Source organism: Scylla paramamosain, chromosome 40 (genome assembly GCF_035594125.1).
Source record: "Scylla paramamosain isolate STU-SP2022 chromosome 40, ASM3559412v1, whole genome shotgun sequence".
Taxonomy (NCBI): domain Eukaryota; kingdom Metazoa; phylum Arthropoda; class Malacostraca; order Decapoda; family Portunidae; genus Scylla; species Scylla paramamosain.
Window position 1 is genome coordinate 3,965,001 of NC_087190.1, and position 20,440 is coordinate 3,985,440.

A 20,440-nucleotide genomic window follows, 5' to 3' on the forward strand; every position below is an offset into this window, starting at 1 on the left:
AATCAGATGAAAAGCTTTTGATTCCACCCTCTTTAAAACAGCAGTGTAAATGGATACCCCTCCTCTGCTAATGTGTGAAGCAAACTCCATACATGGACAGATAAGGCCCCTGTACTGAGTTAATAGCTGGGGTTGGAGGAGGAGCCGGGTTAGAAAACTGGAAGAGATGACTCAGAATGCCTAACTTCATAAAAGCTGCTTTAGCTGGAGATGAAATGTAAAGTTTCCAGTTTAGATTATAAGTAAAGGACAGACTGAGGATGTTCAGTGTAAAGAGAGGAACAGCTGAGTGTCACTGAATAAGAGGGGATAGATACTTGGAAGGTTGTGTCAAGTTGATAAATTAAGGATATGAGTTTTTGAGGCATTAAACATTGCTAAATTTGCTCTGCCCCAATCAGAAATTTTAGAGAGATCAGAAGTCAGGCATTCTGTGGCTTCTCTGCGTGAGCTGAAGGGTTGGATGTCTACAAAAAGACATGGAGAAGTGCAGGGTGGTATCATCAGCATAGGAGTGGATAGGACAAGAAGTTTGGTTTAGATCATGGATGAATAATAGTTAGAGAGTGGGTGACAGGACAGAACCCTGAGGAACACCATTGTCAATAGACTTAGAAGAACACTGACCATCTCACACAGCAGCAATAGAATGGTCAGAGAGAAAACTTAAGATGAAGTTCCAGAGAGAAGGATAGAAGCTGTAGGAAGGTAGTTTGGAAGTCAAAGCTTTGTGCTTTTGATATGTCTAAGGCAACAGCAAAAGTTTAATCAAAATCTCTTAAAGTGTGTATTTTGTCCTCACATCTGGTGTGATACAGCGCTGTGGCTGTGCAGTACTACCATCACATCTAAAACCGTGTGTGTGTGTGTGTGTGTGTGTGTGTTTCTCTCTCTCTCTCTCTCTCTCTCTCTCTCTCTCTCTCTCTCTCTCTCTCTCTCTCTCTCTCTCTCCATCCTCCTCCACCTTTCCTCCACTTCCTTACCCCATGTACTCCCCTTCCCCACCTTTTTTTTTCCTCTCCCTTCCTCTTTCGTATTGTCTCAAACCTCCCCTCCCCTTATCTGTCAGAGAGAGAGAGAGAGAGAGAGAGAGAGAGAGAGAGAGAGAGAGAGAGAGAGAGAGAGAGAGAGAGAGAGAGAGAGAGAGAGAGAGAGAGAGAGAGAGAGAGAGAGAGAGAGAGAGAGAGAGAGAGAGAGAGAGAGAGAGAGAGAGAGAGAGAGAGAGAGAGAGAGAATTTTATTATTAGTAATATTATTAGTAACAATATTTGTGCTTAGTGTACTACTGCTTCAACTCCATACCTATAGGCATAGGCTTACAGGCCTAGGCCTTTGTGATATGGCCGCATTAGATGCACAGTAATTATCAGATACTTTTTCTAGGAAAAAGTATGTCTAATGCACTGGCAAATATGGTACTATACACATTATCTTGGGTCTGGGATGTATCATGCACTGGCAAATATGGTATTATGCACATTATCTCGGGTCTGGGATGTATCATCACTTTGGGATAAATACTATTTTTTCCTTTCTATCTGACCCTACTTAATCCATTTAAGTTATAGAGTTAACATACCCATATATAAATCCCAGTACATATGAAAGAAACAACCATGTTTTGATGCCAAATCTTAGTGGGACACTGGTGAAGATTGCTTGTTGACATCATGTCTCCCAGCAGCTTCCCTGAGTTGCTGCTTGTCTGTTGACATCCTGGCTCCCAATGTCTTCCCTGTGTTGCCATTTTCTTCTTTGGAAATACAACCAACCCTTTCACACCTTGGTTCTTTTTTCCTGATATGTTTGTGCAATCAACCACAACGCACGTATAGACTGGACTTTTACAACAGCACTACAAATTTATATCTCTTGCCTTGGATTTGTTTAGTGTTTTGGAGAGGTCAGCATGTCTGATATTAACCAGTCATTTCACCTCTGTGTGGTTTTGGCTGTCACAATATCCTGTCAGTACAAATAATACTTGCTTGACTCTTTTGGGGATTTGCTGGATAAAACATTAGTCCCTGTAGAAACCAGTGGAAAATGTTTCAAATTAAATATGTAGCAGGAGACTAGAAATACATGCAAAAATGCTGAGAGCCTAGTTGCGAGTATTTAGCTTAAAATAACAGTTCTGTAGAATGTGCATCATCAGATCCCAAGGTTAATGTTAGCATAAACACTTAGGATTAATGTTTTATAACATTTAAGTATGTGAATCAAGATGGATCATGATAGGCAATTTTAGAATGTACTTCTCCAGAGAAGTGTGAGAGCATTGAACAACTCCCTACATTAAAACAGCCAGCAATCTCTGGCAACTCAGCCCATAGCAAATGCCCCAATTGACTCCTTCATCAATATCAATATTCTATAAAGGTAACAGTCCCAAAAGAGTACAGCCAAATGCATTATCCAAAGTTGGAGAATAAGTGTCTTGGAACCTTCCTCTTGAAAGAGTTCAAGTCACCAGAAAGGGGAAATGCAGAAGCAGGCAAAGCATTCCAGAGTTTACTTAGGTGTATTTAACTCACTTATGGGAAGCTGGACCACCTGGCCTTGCTGGAGTGCTGGCTGGCTGGCTATCATCACTGTTGTCGCTGTGGTAGAGGCTGTAGATCCAGAAACCTTGGTGGCTACCTGAATGGTAGGGAGAGGATAACAAAAGTGCACTAAATCCACTAGATGAGTTTTAGGCAATTTACTACATTATGCACTAGAAATTTGTTAGAATGTAGGAAAATATTCTCAGAAGGAAGGAAAATGGAATTTTTTTTTTTATTCTGGTTTTTACATCTGGTTTCCCTAGCCTATCAGGTGCCTCCTAACAAAGGACTTTGATCTGTCATTTGGGATCCATCACTCTGAGTGGATGCTCTTCCTACCCTAAGACTATGGGGAGGATTTGAATCTGTGGACCCCTCAGTCTCTAAAGTGCATGCAGTCCCAATGTACCAAGGCAGCTCCAGGGAAATGAAAATGGTGCTATGAAGATTTTTTTTTTTCAGCAGTATAACAAAGATCCTCAAGGCTTAATTTTATTTCCAATCATGTTTTTAATCTATGTAAATGATATTGAGGACAATGTTATGGAAGGCAGTTATCAGAGAGAGAGAGAGAGAGAGAGAGAGAGAGAGAGAGAGAGAGAGAGAGAGAGAGAGAGAGAGAGAGAGAGAGAGAGAGAGAGAGAGAGAGAGAGAGAGAGAGAGAGAGAGAGAGAGAGAGAGAGAGTAGTCATCACCAATTTTATCTTCCCAGTGCATTATGCCCATCTAAAGGAAAATATCTGAGGCAGATATTACTAGAAGAAATACCCTGTTGTGCTAAAAAGTAGATTATTGTACTCAGTATTATGAGTGTTACAAGTACACAATGAACAAAACTGCATTCTTGCATCATACATACATACATACAAGTACCAAAGCTGTCCCTTCCCCTCAAAAAAAAAGGGGGTAGCTAAGGCAAGGCACACAACCATCATATTCACACTCATTCACTTGCTTAGCCCCACTCACAATAAACGCATGCTGACTGACAACACCAATCACTCCACTAAATGCTCAGCCCATCACCCAAACTTCAACAACTTCAATCAAATATTTTTCTGAATATTAGTTATTTTCAGTGATGCAGTTATTGCATCAAGATCACCCCAAAAAATCCCATAATGTGCAAAAGTCATCATTACAACATGAAGGAATTAAAAAATGTCATTCTGAAGAAAAGTCACAATAAACTATTCATACTATATTGACACAGAAAAGAAAAATGGTAATGATCTTTTCAACAAATCAAAGATAATTTGGATGGTTAAAGGCCCATTCACACACATCAATGATGTATCTGTGCTGTGTTCACTCAGTCCTTCAGTGTCAATGAAAACAACATTACTTTGAATTCGGATGATGCATTCACACGTCTGCTGCAGTACCGTGTTTTGACTTTCCATGTCAGTTCTGTCTCCGTTCCATGAAATTGAATATCGTCGGTGTCAACATTTTTCAGTGTTTAATGGACACTGGAAAAGTGCTCTGAGTTTTTCCACAAGAATGTATGATGAATTACTTATATAGAATTGGTTCAGAGTCATCCTGTTCTGCATGATTCGTCACAGCTAAAGTATATGGACAGCAATCTCAAACAACATATTTGAAAAATTTTGTTCCATTATCAATGATCTACTGAGTAGCAAAGTCTCCTTCACTTCCTCTTTTCTTCCATACACCATGTACCCACTTCCTTTTCTTCAGCTTGTGCTCAGCCTCTTATTCTTCATCAAAAACTATGGCAGTCACTGCCAATTACATCTGCCAAAACGATAATTACTCCCAGTGAGGGCTAAAGCACTGTTCAGGGGGTGCTGTAAACTTATCATTAAACCCAGCTGTGACCTCAATGAATGTTTCCCTTTGTGTTTCACAACACAAGGGGGCAGTCACAGCCTGCCCTCTAAAGACAACTCTCTTCCTCCACACAAAACTACAAGCACCTAATAACACACTCACCCTTCATTCAAAAATTTCAAAATCATCATGACCACTCCTACACCAGCCTCGGAGTCCCCATCTGGGGAGGGGACCATAAATGTCCCCAGGTCGAACTGCCTTTCTTGGAGATATGCCCAACATTCTTGACCTTTTCCTGACCTCTAATCTTTCTGCTTATGCTGTCACCCTTTCTTCTCCGTTGGGCTCTTCCGATCACAATCTCATATCTGTATCTTGTCCTATCGCTCCAATCCCTCCTCAGGATCCCCCTAAGCGAAGGTTCCTCTGGCGTTTTGCCTCTGCTAGTTGGGGGGACCTGAGGAGGTATTTTGCTGATTTTCCTTGGAATGACTACTGCTTCCATGTCAGAGACCCGTCTTTGTGTGCTGAGCGCATAACAGAGGTGATAGTGTCTGGCATGGAGGCGTACATTCCTCACTCTTTTTCTCGACCTAAACCTACTAAAACTTGGTTTAACACAGCTTGTTCTCGTGCTATATGTGATAGAGAGGTGGCCCACAAAAGGTACTTAAGCCTTCCATCACCAGAATCTCATGCACTTTATATTTCTGCCCGGAACCATGCCAAATCTGTTCTCCAACTAACCAAAAACTCCTTCATTAACAGAAAGTGTCAAAACCTTTCAAGATCTAACTCCCCTCGTGACTTCTAGCATCTAGCCAAAAATATCTCCAATAACTTTGTTTCTTCTTCTTTCCCTCCTTTATTTCAACCAGATGGCACCACTGCTATCACATCTATTTCTAAAGCTGAACTCTTCGCTCAAACCTTTGCTAAAAACTCTACCTTGGACAATTCTGGGCTTGTTCCTCCCTCTCCTCCACCCTCTGACTACTTCATGCTACCTATTAAAATTCTTCGCAGTGATGTTTTCTATGCCCTTGCTGACTTAAACCCTAGGAAGGCTTATGGACCCTCCTATTGTTCTCCGAAACTGTGCCTCCATGCTTGCAAACTCTTTCAGCTCTGTCTGTCAACATCTACCTTTCCTTCTTGCTGGAAGTTTGCCTACATTCAGCCAGTTCCTAAAAAAGGGTGACTGTTCTAATCCCTCAGACTACCGTGCTATGGCTTTCTATGGCTATGGCTGATTCTTAAACACCTATCACTTCACAATCTTCTATCTGATCGCCAGTATGGGTTCCGTCAAGGCCGCTCTACTGGTGATCTGGCTTTCCTTACTGAGTCTTGGTCATCCTCTTTTAGAGATTTTGGTGAAACTTTTGCTGTTGCCTTGGACATATCAAAAGCTTTTGAAAGAGTCTGGCAGAAAGCTTTGATTTCCAAACTACCCTCCTACGGCTTCTATCCTTCTCTCTGTAACTTCATCTCAAGTTTCCTTTCTGACCGTTCTATTGCTGCTGTGGTAGATGGTCACTGTTCTTCTAAATCTATTAACTGTGGTGTTCCTCAGGGTTCTGTCCTGTCATCCACTCTCTTCTTATTATTCATTAATGATTTTCTAAAGCAAACTTCTTGTCCTATCCACTCCTACGCTGATGATACCACCCTGCACTTTTCCACGTTTTTCATATATGTCCAACCCTTCAGGAGATAAACATTTCACGCAAGGAAGCCACAGAACGCTTGACTTCTGATCTTTCTAAAATTTCTGATTGGGGCAGAGCAAACTTGGTATTGTTCAATGCCTCAAAAACTCAATTCCTCCATCTATCAACTCGACACAACCTTCCAGACAACTATCCCCTCTTCTTCATTGACACTCAATTGTCCCACTCTTCTACACTGAACATCCTCGGTCTGTCCTATACTTATAATCTGAACTGGAAACTTCACATCTCATCTCTAGCTAAAACAGGTTCTATGAAGTTAGGCATTCTGAGATGTCTCCGCCAGTTTTTCTCACCCCCCCCAGCTGCTAACTCTGTACAAGGGCCTTCTCTGTCCATGTATGGAGTAATTTTTCACAAGTCTGGGGGGGTTCCACTCATACTGCTCTTCTAGACAGGGTGGAATCAAAAGCTTTTCGTCTCATCAACTCCTCTCCTCTGACTGACTGTCTTCAGCCTCTCTCTCACCGCCGCAATGTTGCATCTCTAGCTGTCTTCTACCGCTATTTTCATGCTAACTGCTCTTCTGATCTTAATAATTGCATGCCTCCCCTCCTCCCATGGCCTTGCTGCACAAGTCTTTCTTCTTTCTCTCACCCCTATTCTGTCCACCTCTCTAATGCAAGAGTTAACCAGTATTCTCAAACATTCATCCCTTTCTCTGGTAAACTCTGGAACTGCCCACCTGCTTCTGTATTTCCAGCTTCCTATGACTTGAATTACTTCAAGAGGGATGTTTCAAGACACTTATTCATCAATTTTTGACTACTGCTTTGACTCCTTTATGGGACTGGCATCTCAGTGGGCATTTTTTTTATTGGATTTTTGTTGCCCTTGGCCAGTATCCCTCCTACATAAAAAAAAAAAAAAAAAAAAAAAAAAAAAAAAATCAATGTCTGAAAACTTTGATACCTTGGAAATCACTGATTTCATGCATTACAGATGTGTGTGAACAGACATCACTGAAGCATGATGGATTTCACTGACAATGAACTGACACAGCACTGATGCATCACTGATGTGCGTGAATGGGCCTTAAGGGGACCGATTGAATTATTTTCCATTTTTGTTATCAATGAAACAAACTGCACCAAATTTTTATGAGGTATATAGTTCCTTTAGATGAGTTATATGTATATGTTTCATTAAATTTGAAGCAAGTTTTTTTTTTTTTTTTAATGAAAATTGAGGTTTAGATTTTTGCATATTTTCTTTCCTTGGATTTTCTTGAAAACCTATCACAAGATACTTTGATGGTTTTCTAAGAAAATGATGAGATAATTTTCATTTTTTGTTTCATTGTTGAGGAAAAACCCAAAATTTCCCTCATCTGGATATTTCTCAAGCTAGAAAAACAATGCTCAATCAAAATTCTATCACATTATATTTTAGGTAATTTAATTCCCTTTCTAATGACACTAGAATCATCAAAACTGAACAATAAATGATGCCTCAATAGTGCAATATGTTAGTTTTGAGATACAAGGCTTCAAAGTTTAAAGGGATGCTCATGTGCTTTTCATCCATTTATAGCTATGCTCCATATATAGCTATGCAATACTGGAATTTTTAAGTGCTAAGTATTATAATGTATTTGTTTTGAGTTGTAGATGATTTTGAGCCATAATTGTCTGCATTAGATTCATAGATGTCTTGTTTTGTTGGCATCTGAAATCTCTTAGATGGAATATTTCACACTTCATTGTTACAATGAGGGTGTGCTTCACTGATACATGTGGCCCAGTATTTTCTTCATCGCTTTCAAAAATTCTCTTCACTAAGATTAGATTCTAGTGGAGACAATGATGTGGAAGGCAATGGCTGTAACTGCACAGCACCAGACACAGAAGTAGTAGTTTGGGCAGCAGAGGCAGATACATAACTTGTATATGAAGTGAGAGATGTGGGAGGTGAGGAAGCAGGAAGGACAGCACATGGCTGATGTGCCATGAGGCTATACACACATACTCACATTATTCTCTGCCCTCAGCTAATATCTGGCATGTTTTTTGCCAGTACCTTGCTGCTTTGGGGTAAGGTAAGACTTCCTCTTACCCATTATGATGAAAGAGAGCAAAAAGTGGGGTGTGTGAATGCTACGTGGGTATACAGGGTGTAATGTGAGTTTCAGCAAATACTGAAAGAGGTGAAAGAACATGTAATTCTAAGTAGAAAATGTTCTATACACATGTGCATTTTAAGGCTTTGTTTACCTGTCAGGAGTTGAAAATATATGGGTGTGCTCTGTGTGTAGCTGTAAGGTGACAGACAGACTGTTGCATTGGCGCAGCCTCAGAGGTGCCACTTGCTCAAATTACGAATGGTTTAATATTATTTTTTGTAGGCTGTGGAATATTACAGTATCTTGTAACATGACAAATGGTATTAAAAAGCATGTAATTTACTGATAAATACTACACGACAACATTATTGCAGGGATTAAAACTACTCCTGTATACGTGGCATTATCACTCAGCTGTATTTAAGGTTGCTCGGATGATGCCACATAGCATTTTACAGGAGTACTTTTAATCACCGCAATAATGTTGTCATATAATGCTTATTGGTAAATTACATGCTTTTTAACAGTTTGTCTTGTTACAAGATATTGTAATATTCCACAGCCAGCAAAAAAAAAAAAGATTAAACCATTTGTAATTTGAGCAAGTGGCACCTCTGAGGCTGCAACAATGCAACCGTCTGTCCGTCACCTCACAGCTACATGCAAAGCACACCCATACATTTTCAACTCCTCTGACAGGTAAACAAACTCTTAAAATTAGGGCTGGACAGGATCCAAGCACTGGAATCCCACGGATCCAAGTAGAGATGACAGATCTGATTACTGATGCTGGTACTCAGATCCACTGACATGAATGCCACTCTCTGAGACGAATACTCATATGATTACTCAGGATTTTCCCCCCTTTAGCTTCAATATTCAATATGAATGTTATTTGTACTGACCATTGTATTTATAATGAACTTGATATTACCATTGATGAGTATAAAACAGTTTTAGTCATACATATGAAAAATATCTTGGCTCGCAACGTATAGCAGAAATTGTTGCCATGCACGTCTTTTTTATGAACGGTGATCGGCTGGGCATGTGTGACATCGGACCTTAGACGGCAAAGGGTATATATACTACCGCACATCCTCACTTGCGCAGAAGAACCCCAAGAAGTTAAAGAGGAGAGAACAAGGGTTTGGGTCTCCATCCTAAAATCACACAAAGACACGTGGCCAGACCCCCCTCTCAGGCCACAAACTCCATAAAGGAATCAAGAATGGATGCTACAAGGTGGGACACGACGCAGGGGAGGAGCTACATGCAACATACAGATGAGGATGTGGTTGTCTGTTTGACTTGCAAAGATAAATTAAAGTACTGTGGAAGTATGACTTTCAATCTCATCAAATACCTCCACACCAGACATCCCCTTGAATATGCCGAGCTGAAGGAGGGAAATGATGCAGGACAAGATTTACCAAAACAGCCTAAGATGAGTGTACAACCAACTTTGATTGACACTATTACCGAAGCAACACCATACAGGTGACTTGAATAAGAGGGAAATAGATAATCTAGTTGTTAGAATGATTGTGGAAGATTTGCAGCCACTGTCAGTCATAGAAGAAAAAGGTTTTAGATGCCTTATCCCTTATAATTCCTGATAGCCACACTTGTACTAATATATACTTCGTCCTATAGCAACATGAATAATGTGCATTGCATATTCTAAACAAAGTATATCTAGAATATCACCAACTATAGAACTAACAAATTAATATTCATTATTCAATACATAGCAAAAATAAATTTGTGAAATATAATGATAACACATTGGAAAGTAAAATACAAGGGTGAGATAACTCTGTGGAGTGAGGCAACTAGCTGCCGTGGACCTGAGCACTGACAGGTGAGTCTGGATCCGAGTACAGGCAGGGATCTGTGAGCTGGTTGGGACCCGAGTGCTGGCAGGGATCCACGAATGGCCTGGGACCCGATTACTAGCGAGGATTCGATTACTGCCAGGACCCGAGTACCAGCAGGGATCCGCGAGCAGCCTGGGATTCAATTACCAGCCAGGACCCAAGTACCGTGCGGATCCCTTTCTCTCACTAGTCTCCCCACGTGCTGCAGGTATTCAGATCTGGACCCAAATCCCATGGATCCAGCAAGCTCAAGTACTCAGATCCACAAATCCTAAAATGTTGGATCCTGCCCAGCACTACTTAAAAATGAATATGTATATAGAACATTTTTTACTTCAAATTACACATTCTTTAACCTCTTTCAGTATTTGGAAAAACTCATGTTACACCCCATATAAGCATGTACAACATGCTCTTCCTCACCCAGTCATCCCCACTCTGCTAGGGTGTGAGAGGAAACTCCCATAATCCACCATAAAGAAAACTGTTCCTCATAAACTTAGTTTTTTTTATGAATATTTTTCCCGTCTACAATGACCTTGACTGAGTGTGATTTGGGGGCATTTAAATGGGTATTTAAATGACATTTAAACGCGGATGATGAATTATCGTACTAGGCCTAAGGATGATATGAAATGATTTGCATTCTTTTATATTTTTCAGATTTTCAAATTAGTCCCCTTAATGATTAATCACAATCTCCTTCAGAGCAGTAATATTACAAAAGACAGAACTCCCTCTACTCACACTGGCAGGTGGTGGGGAGGAGAGTATGACCCCGGTGGAACTGCTCACAGGCACATTAAGGGAGAGAGAGATGGGCACTGCCAGCCCTGGAATGGTTACTTGAACATTTTGCAGGCCACCAATGTTGGTTGTCAAACTCTGTAGTCCAGCTACATTTAGACCTAGAAAAGAATATTCCTCTTAACATCTATCCAAAAAGAAACATTTTACCACATTTAACCCTTTCACTGCAATACAAAACAATTAACAGCACTAAAAGTAATGTATGAAATCTTTAATAAGCATCTACAAGGAAGTAAGGAATTAAGAATAGATTTTGCAATTTATACACATTTGAAAGATTGCTGCTGGATGTAGAACAAGTAAAGATGTAAGTGATAAGTAATTAAGGAAATATTACCAAATAATAGTCAAAGAGTTAAACACAGGAATGAGACGATTGAGTAACACAGATTTTACAGTTTTGAGTTACAAGGGTTACCTCAATGTGTCAGATTCTGCAGACCTGTTATATTTAAATCTTTCACATTTATCTGTTATGTAAAACATAGTAACATGAATGCAAGAGACATACATGAAAGGTTCTAGAATGAGTGACTGCACCAATGGAAATGAGAGTGAGATGTGGGAGTGGAGGGAGGACTGGTGAGGTGAGGTGTGGATGAGAGAAGCAAGGAAAAGGAAAAAGAAGGATGAGCTCTCATTATGTCTCCAACAGTATAGATGGGGATAGAGACACGGAGGCAAGGTTCTAGGATAGTGTGGACAGAAAGATAAGTAGGGATGGCTGTATTTACCTAGTTGCGGTTTATGGGAGGGGAGTAATCTCATAGTATCCTGTCTCTAACACATGGGATTTGGGTCCAGATCTGAGTACCTGCAGCAAGTGGGGAGACTATCCCTCCTTTCTATGACTTTAATTCTTTCAAAAAGGGACATTTCAAAACACTTATCCTCCGTTCTTTAACTTTCTATTTGGACTCTCTTTGGAAATTGGCATTGAAGTGGGCTTTTTTTTTTTTTTCAAAATTTATATTGTCCTTGGCCAATGGCCCTCTTTCATAAAAAAAAATAAAAATAAATAAATAAAAAAATCTCCAATTTCAAAGTACAGCAAAAACCCCGTCTTTCAGCATCCACTGTTTTAGAAAATCTGATGCTTCAGCACTTTTGCAAAACAGTTCCATTCCAAACTGTCACCTGGTCTTTTGGCACTGTAATTCCAAAAGGCATTGCTATATGGCAATTTTTAAGATGGCACTGAAGTGCCCCAATCGTCTGCTGTCATGTATAGGCTCTCCTGCTAGCTGCAGTACCTGTGGGTATGATGGTGTGAGAATATTTTTGGTATAAATTTGAAATATATGAATAAAGTACTAGACTGAGGAGAAGAGGAAGGGAATATTAGCAATCTAAAGTGCAACAGGTACATAATAAAACAATAAGAATATGAGAATGAGTCCATTGTGTTTACACCATATTTGTCTTTCCACTGTCTTTGAGAATAAAAATCCACCAATGGCTGAGGAGTAGACTGAACAGTAAATCCTTTTAAGTGTGACGAATCCTGCAGATCTGGAGATGAACGAGGAAGAAAGTGACAAGGAAGAATAAGAGCCAGAGAAAGTTTTGTGGGAGGATGCAAGAAAAAATGATTTTATTTATGAAATTTTGCTGAGGATGAGCTGGACTAGTCTGGACTTAATTCATCCTTACATTAGATATATATTGTTTGTTTTCTAAAAATGTGTCTTGAAATGTTTATGATTTCTATATAAATATGCCTTGGAGATGTTAGTTGTGCTTTCTGCAATTAAATAAATAAATAGTTTCTTGTTCTCATTTATCCATTGTTAATAAAGCTGATGAAATTCACATTTGATCTTTCGGCACATTCACCATTTTGGCACCTGTTCAGTCCCGTAAACCCCAAAAGACAAATGTTTTGCTGTACTGTATTTGCAATTCAAAATCATGCTTTTCTAGGTCATTATTTATCTTAATGAATTTTAGCATTTTTCTAATTTTGTTTAGTGTGGGTTTACATCTACATGTTCACACTAGCTCTCAAAATGTTTAATTTTATTATACCCATACATTTGCATAGGTTTCAACAGGTTTAAGTTTTCTAAAATATGAATAACCTTATTAATTAAAAGCAATCTCTCCCTATCCCATTATGCTATGCCATGCCTATCCCTGCTTTGAGAAACTGATTATTATTTAACATTCATTAACCATTATGATCAAATGCCTAAGAGTTCTTGCCATGAGCAGGCAACTTGCAGCCCTGAGAGGCAATGAAGCACTTGCATATGCCCAATGTTCTCTCAATTAAATATTCCATTAAATAAATGTGTGGTTAAATTTGAACTCATAGATTTTTCAGGCATATCTTTTCTCCAAATAATCTGCAAAATCTGGGATTTTTTTTTTTAGATATTACTCTTACTGCTATTCCACTGCATGCAACAAACATACCAGGAAGGTTCAGGCTGGCAATGTTCACATTTGGAGGAGGTCCCCCACTACCACTGTCACTCCGCAAGACAGCTGCTGCAGCTGAGCCCACCACACTTGTCTGGCCAGATGAGGCACTGCTCACTCCTATTTTCACTGCACTGCCCTCTTGTTGCTGGAAAAATTAAATTCATCTTTAAAATTACCTCCAAGCTCTCTCTCTCTCTCTCTCTCTCTCTCTCTCTCTCTCTCTCTAACTAGACACAGCCAATTAGGTATTTAAAGAAAGTGGCTGGAGAGAGCAGATGGGATTGGAAAATATCATCTTCCACAAAAAAATATATACACATGTATACAGATATAATTATGGTATCTGGCAACATTTTGATGAAGGTGTACATTAATGCTCAGTATATCTCCAAAGTTAATGTATGAAATGTATTGCTTTCTCTCTAATTGCTTTTGCCTTGCAAAGTGGTACTCATGAACTATTTTTATGTTGTTAAAAAATGCTACAGATATATTTCAAACACTTCTGTACTTGGCAACTCAACTCTCCAGTGCACCACAGGATGTCTATAGTTTGACAGTGCTGACAGTAACTGCTGAACTCTGAGAGAGGAGGAGGAGGAGGAGGAGGAGGTGGTGGTTTTCTTTATATGTTGCTTGCACTCAACCACCTCAGGCAATAAAGACATACAAGAATGTCTAATACGTTAAAGAACAGCCAACTTTCTGCTGTAAGAGAGAAAGATATGATGACAAAAAGAAAACAACAGAAAATGGGAAAATAAAACAAAGTAAACTCTGGTGGGCCCCATGGCTCCTTCATTCTTCCCAAGGTAACCATTCCACATAAAACCTCTGTGTTTTACAAGTTGTTTACTTTTATTCCATGAAAAAACCAGCTAAAGACATTAGAAATAAAGAAAAAAGATCTAAAGTTGTCACTCAAAAAAATATAACAAAAATCTTAACTGAAGTCTGTTTAAATCCCTTTAGTTTCAGATAGGTCTTTTTTTATATTGCTGTCATGAAATTATTCAAATCACAAGACAGAGAAAAAAAGAGAAAGGCAGAGTTTTACAGTATACCAGTTTCACTGGTATACTCTAGAACTCTTGGATGAAAGAGTGAAGTTAAGTCTTACATTAGTGAGATGCGCTGAAAAGGAATGAAACTAGACAGAAAGTCTTGTGCAGTGAGGCCATGTGAAAAGCAAGGCATTAACATGTACACTGCACAGGATTTCCACACTTGTACACACTTGTACAAGTGAAGAACTTTAAACATTTCCTGAGAAAAGTAACTGTTTTTTTGTCAAGTGTATAACTCTCCATGCCTGTGGTATACTGAATTAAATGACAATATACTTGTACATCTTTTATCTTCATAATCTCAAAAAACCTAAAATCTCTATGTTGAGAGATGCACCTGTGGTGAGGAGGGGAAGAGATGTAACTCTTAGCATGAGAGCAGTCTCTATACAGTGGGTGAAAGTAGGTTCCAGGCCATTCTCCATCCTAATTATACCAGCATTGTTTCTTGAACCCAAGTTCCTTATCTTCCTTTCATTCTTCTTTTCCCTTCTCTCCCTTCCTTTTTAATAAGGCACAAGTTTTCCCTTACTGACACACTTTGATAATAAACATTGCTTATTAAAATCACACTTACTGATGAGATTCAAATGTGGAAATTTGTATCTTCAGCATCTTCAATATCAGTGGCACTATGGGCACCCTGAATGTGTTCAGCAATGCCATGAGAGAAGGGCTGCACTATAATGGGGTTTATACACCCTGTTATATTGTCAAGCACCGCAGCGAGTGCAATCAGAATATCTCAATAAGCCACATCCCCTTTCCCACTGTAGATCCCATGCCTGGCAGTGTCACCTGATCACAAGTGAGAGTTAATCACAACAGCTGAGAATGCCGTTCACAAATGTTCTCTCTTCTTAACACCTACAGTTCTCATGGACTGGTATTTTAGTTTTTCATTTTCATTAATTACACTCATGATATAATTTGTGATCAGAAACTTTCCATTATAGTTGCACTGGAGCGGGTGCTAATTATGGCTTTATGGCACACACCACTCAGCAGCATTGATTCACTGGCTCTGAGAAGAAGTCATGGCATTACCTATGCACACCCCTATCACACCCCTGTTCCCAGTGAACCAGCCAGTGCAGCTGTAATTGTCAGCCAAGCCAGGAATGTTGTCCACAATGTCTCCAGGTACAAACTTTGATAAGGATAAGGGAAGGGTGGTGGTGGTGGTAGTGGTCTGGAGGGAAGGAGGGAGGAAAATCCAGTGAAGAGGAGAGTGGAGAGGGTAGAGAGGTATCTGGCATCAGTAAGAACTTTTACTTATAACCTCACAGTATCCTCCCTCAAGCATGACACTTAAAAACTCACAGTTTATTTTGATGTGAAGAGGAAGCTTTCATGAATATATTGAGGGCAACATAAACAAAAATAAATATCTTTTTACAGTGCAATGAATAATCAAAAGATGTTACCAGAGTCTTGGTCAGATGTCAAGTAATATCTGGGACTGTGGTATGAGAATATACTGCTTTATCCACAGTGCTGACAGGAAGGGTGTGTGGCCCATCAAGATAGCCTAATTACACTCATTATAGTATTTCTAAACAGTTTTCATTACTGTCCTCTCCACTACTGTCATTCCAAGGCTGGATTCAGAAAAATCTAGTTTTCACCTGATAGCACTTTCATTGAGCAATCTCTTATAAGAAATCAAAATCAAAGCATATGTTAGAGGATCTAAAACTACATGTGTAGGCATAACTGTAGGTGCCAGAACACCAGAACTGGTGATAGATTATGTGTGATCCTGGAAAGATGATATGGCTTAGAATTTCCCATGGCCAGCTCAAACTATGCCCGCCAAGGCTAGAACATAAACGTGTGGAATCTACAGGCAACATAGTACCAAGCTGCTGTCACATACAAGTCACAGCCATAGCTTAGGGGTTAAGACAGCAAGCTTAAAAAGTAGTACAAAATAGCAAGAGATGCAACACTATGGTGGAAAGTGAAAGACTGAAGACAGTTAAAAGAGAGGAGCTGATGAGGAAAAAGGCTTCTGACTTCACCTTGGCTGTGAGTGGAACACTCCATATATATATAGGAGTCTTACTCCACATATAAATGGATAAGCCCCTGTATAGAACTAGCATCTGTGGAAACTGTTTTAATAAGAAATGATGTGTGAAATTAATTAATGAGATTTTTAGTGAAGTATGTGTGTCTCAGTGTGGAGGAAGGAGTGAGGTTGAATCTTATTACACCTCAATTTTCACCTCAATCTCAAACCCTGTCAATTTTTTTTTATTCCATAAATCAATTGAAAATTATCTAAAACTAATGAAAAAGATATAATAACAGACATCTTGGCTTATTTTTTGCCTAAATGGGGGATGGTCATGGAGTGTGCTACAGTGTGTCCTCCAGCTTGGCTGCCAACCTCCCTCATCTTGTGTGCCACTCTGGCACACAAGATGAGATTATTCTTCCTTTAGTGTTGTTTATAACCAGGATGATTGTGTCTTTATGTACATGTGCAACAGTGTAAGATTTATAAGAATAACTAAATATAAATATAACTCGTATACTATTTCTGGGTGTAATTTATACAAGTGACGATGGTCATTCCAAGCCCCTGGTACCACCATGTGTAGCTGCCCTCACCACCACAGGTATGATGGGCATTTCAACCTTTGCCAGTTCATTCTGAGTTGACTCATATTCATCCCTAGGCAACTCAGGCTCACTAAACTCATGATCAGAGTCCAGAAATATATTCAAAGGCTCAACTATACTCACAACCAGAGTCCAAAAGTTCAGAGCCTCTAGGGTGGAAAGAGTGGAGTGGCAGCAGTCAGATGTGGCATAAACATTCTTGGCTGCTGACAAGAATTCTGTCACTGTGGTGCTTGCGTAGTTCTTTCTCATTTTTGCCTAAAATTGTAAATTTTTACTTCCTAACTGTGCATCTCTACTTGCATCCATCAGGTAGAACTTTACAGTAGACTCATCTATCCTTCCTCTTTAGTATGCAATAGACTTCAGGTTCATTGGTTTGGCTGTGGTGAAGTGAGGAATATATGCATGTGTAATTTTTGGTTTCCAGCCGCCATGTGTGCTGCATTCACTACAACTGTGGCTGGGTGTGGCATGAATCAGAGGACATTGCCCCTCTCTCTCATTTAAATATAGAGAGAGCTACCACTTGTCCATTACGGAAACCCTTGGTTACCATACAAGCTGCATAAATAATGGGAGAAGTTGGTGCCAGATATAGCCATCAGTGGGTCCTCAGTGGACAAATGTTGTCTGCTGTATGGGTTAAAGAAGAGAGGTTAATTGTTAAGAAAATTGTGTCAAGAAGATTGGTGAAGGAATTGAGTTTTTGAAGCATTAATAAAAATTACAGGAAGATCAGAAGTTAAGTGTTCTGTTGCTTCTCTAAATGAAATGTGTAATTTATGTTGAGTTGGATGACAATAAGAAATGTAAGTGGATTGGCAAGAAGTTTGGCTAAGAACGCCATTTATGAATAACAAAAAATGTGATAATAGGACAGAGCCAAGTGGAACACCAGTGTTAATAGGTTTAAAAGAAAAACAATAGCCATCTAACACTGCAGTAATAAAGCCACCAGATAGAAAATATGAGATAAGGGTGCAGAGAAATGGATAGAAACCATATAAGGAGAGCTTAGAAATTAAAGCTTAGTCAGGCTCTATCAAAATCTTTTAATATCTTTAAGGCAAAAGCTAAGGTGTCACCAAAACACCAAAAAGAGCATGATCAAGATTCAGTAACAAACACTAAACCTCCAATAGATTGCCCCTTATGAAATCTATATTAAAAATCAGAAAGAAGACTGTGAGCAGATAGATGATTTTAAAAGGATAAATTCAAGAGCTTTAGAAAGACAATAACAATACTATAGGTTGGTAGTTTGGGTAACTGAAACAATCACTATTCTTAAGGATATGCTGAAAGTAAGAAAACTTCTAGCAAGAAGGAAAGGTAGATGTTGACACCCAAAGATGGGATCAAATGTTGCCTATGACACAAATACCAAGGTCAACAGATAGGCTTGTCACCATCACCATTCTGCCTCTGATGGTGTTCCATAGTGAACAATGCTGTACAGATACACAAGCAATTAAAAGTTTTATGAAAATCAGAGTACTCTAACAGAATACATACCTTGCTGGCTGCAGCAGCGGCAGCAACAGCACTTGAGGACTGTGCTGACAGGCGCTCCAGCAGGGAGGGACCTCCTCGCTGTGGTGCTGGGTTGTCTGCTGACGGGGTGCCTGGAGGAGTGAGGGAAGATAACTAATTGTCATACTTGTCATTGTCATCATCATCGTAGTCATCATCATCATCATCATCTTTAACTCATGGTTCACATGTTCTGGGGCAGGGTGGTCCAACTACAGGCCCACGGGCCACAAGTGGCCTGCCACTGATTGTATTATAAATTTAATTTGTGCACAAAAAACACAGACGAAGTTTCTGTGTCTGTATATGAAATACTACTAAGAACTAGGATTATATATATATATATATATATATATATATATATATATATATATATATATATATATATATATATATATATATATATATATATATATATATATATATATATATATATATATATATATATATATATATTAGTGGCCCTCCATGTAACCATTTAGTGCTGTAGTGGCCTGAGATGTCAAAGTTGGACCACCCTGTTTTAGGATATCTTATAATGCATAATCTATTCATCACATCACACCTCTCCTACAGCAAATCCCTTCCACTGTGTTCTCCCCACACCTTGAGAGGTCTCCTTCTTCCATTTGTATTCAGATATCATTTCCAAACATTCCCTTCAGCAATCTGTTAACACTTGTTCAAAGAGAATCCTAAGTAATTCCACCATATATTCTGTAACCATACTATTCAAATCCAGAGTCTGGTTTGCCATAATATTATCTTGTGCAATTTTGTTTTCATAATCTCTTATTCTTCCGAATTCTTCAGTTTATATGACAGTCTCTCTTCAACTCTTGACAGAATTTCCCTTAGTCACTATTCAAACCTCACACCCTTGATGGAGGAAATAACAAAGTGCTACCACACCACATATCTGCCTTCATTCCTTCATGCTCATCATCACTGTGTAACTGTTACCATTACTGTTACATCAACAACAATAACAAGAACTACTACTACTATTACTACTACTACTACTACAGCTGCTATTAACATCACCAATACAACTACTACTACTACAGCTGCTATTAACATCACCAATACTACTACTACTACTACTACTACTAGTACCATTACTGCTACTATAGCTACCAATATTACTGCAATATATTACATTAATAATGATAAAAGAATAACTAAAATAATAAAAATAAAAAATAATAATAATAATAACAATATTATTACAATATATTACATTAATAATGATAAAAAATAAATAATAATAATAATAATAATAATTGCACATTGACAGTGGGAGCAACTAATTGATGATGATATCATTATCATAAGTGGTAGCAGTACTAGTAGTAGTGAAGTAACAGTAAACATTGCAATAATATAGTGCTTGACATTAGTCCACCAGGAGTTAGGCTGACTAATTTAGTACAAAATTTTGCTTCACTCTTAAGAGGGGCCTAAAACTGCAACAATGCATTATGCTGGTTACACAAAATGATGTACTAGTAGGAGCTTCTGAGCCCACCAGGCAACAACAACTATAATAATAATAGTAATAATAATAATAATAATAATAATAATAATAATAATAATAATAATAATAAAAATAATAAATAAAATTAATAACAGTACAATGAAAAGGGGAATAACTGATATTCATTATTTACTGCAGTAGTAGTAGTAGTAGTAGTAGTACTAAACTCCATTCACTAAGAATTTCAGTGAGACCTCTGTGTTAGGTAGGCAGCCCTGCTCTCCATTGGCCTGCAGAGCCTGAGCAAAACTCAATCTCCTTTAAAAAATACTTATCATACTTCCCAGCATCAAAAGTGCTATCTCTCAATGTTTTACAAATTGAGAAATAGCAAAAGTGCCATGTCTCAATGTTCTCATCTCTCTATCAATCAAGAAATTCTCCATCCATCTCTGCAGGGCACCCCTC

At 38.8% G+C, this 20,440-nt stretch overlaps 1 protein-coding gene across 1 annotated transcript in view; it reads right to left on the reverse strand.

Annotated features, from left to right (window-relative positions):
* LOC135092551 (uncharacterized) overlaps window positions 1–20,440 on the reverse strand; it is a 148,994-nt gene that overhangs the window by 33,801 nt on the left and 94,753 nt on the right. The window contains exons 23-26 of the mRNA XM_063991167.1: window positions 18,478–18,587; window positions 13,253–13,406; window positions 10,772–10,932; window positions 2,538–2,643 (exon numbers count right to left, since the gene is read on the reverse strand). Of these exons, the coding sequence (XP_063847237.1) occupies window positions 2,538–2,643; window positions 10,772–10,932; window positions 13,253–13,406; window positions 18,478–18,587 (531 nt within the window). The remainder of the gene's footprint in view (window positions 1–2,537; window positions 2,644–10,771; window positions 10,933–13,252; window positions 13,407–18,477; window positions 18,588–20,440) is intronic.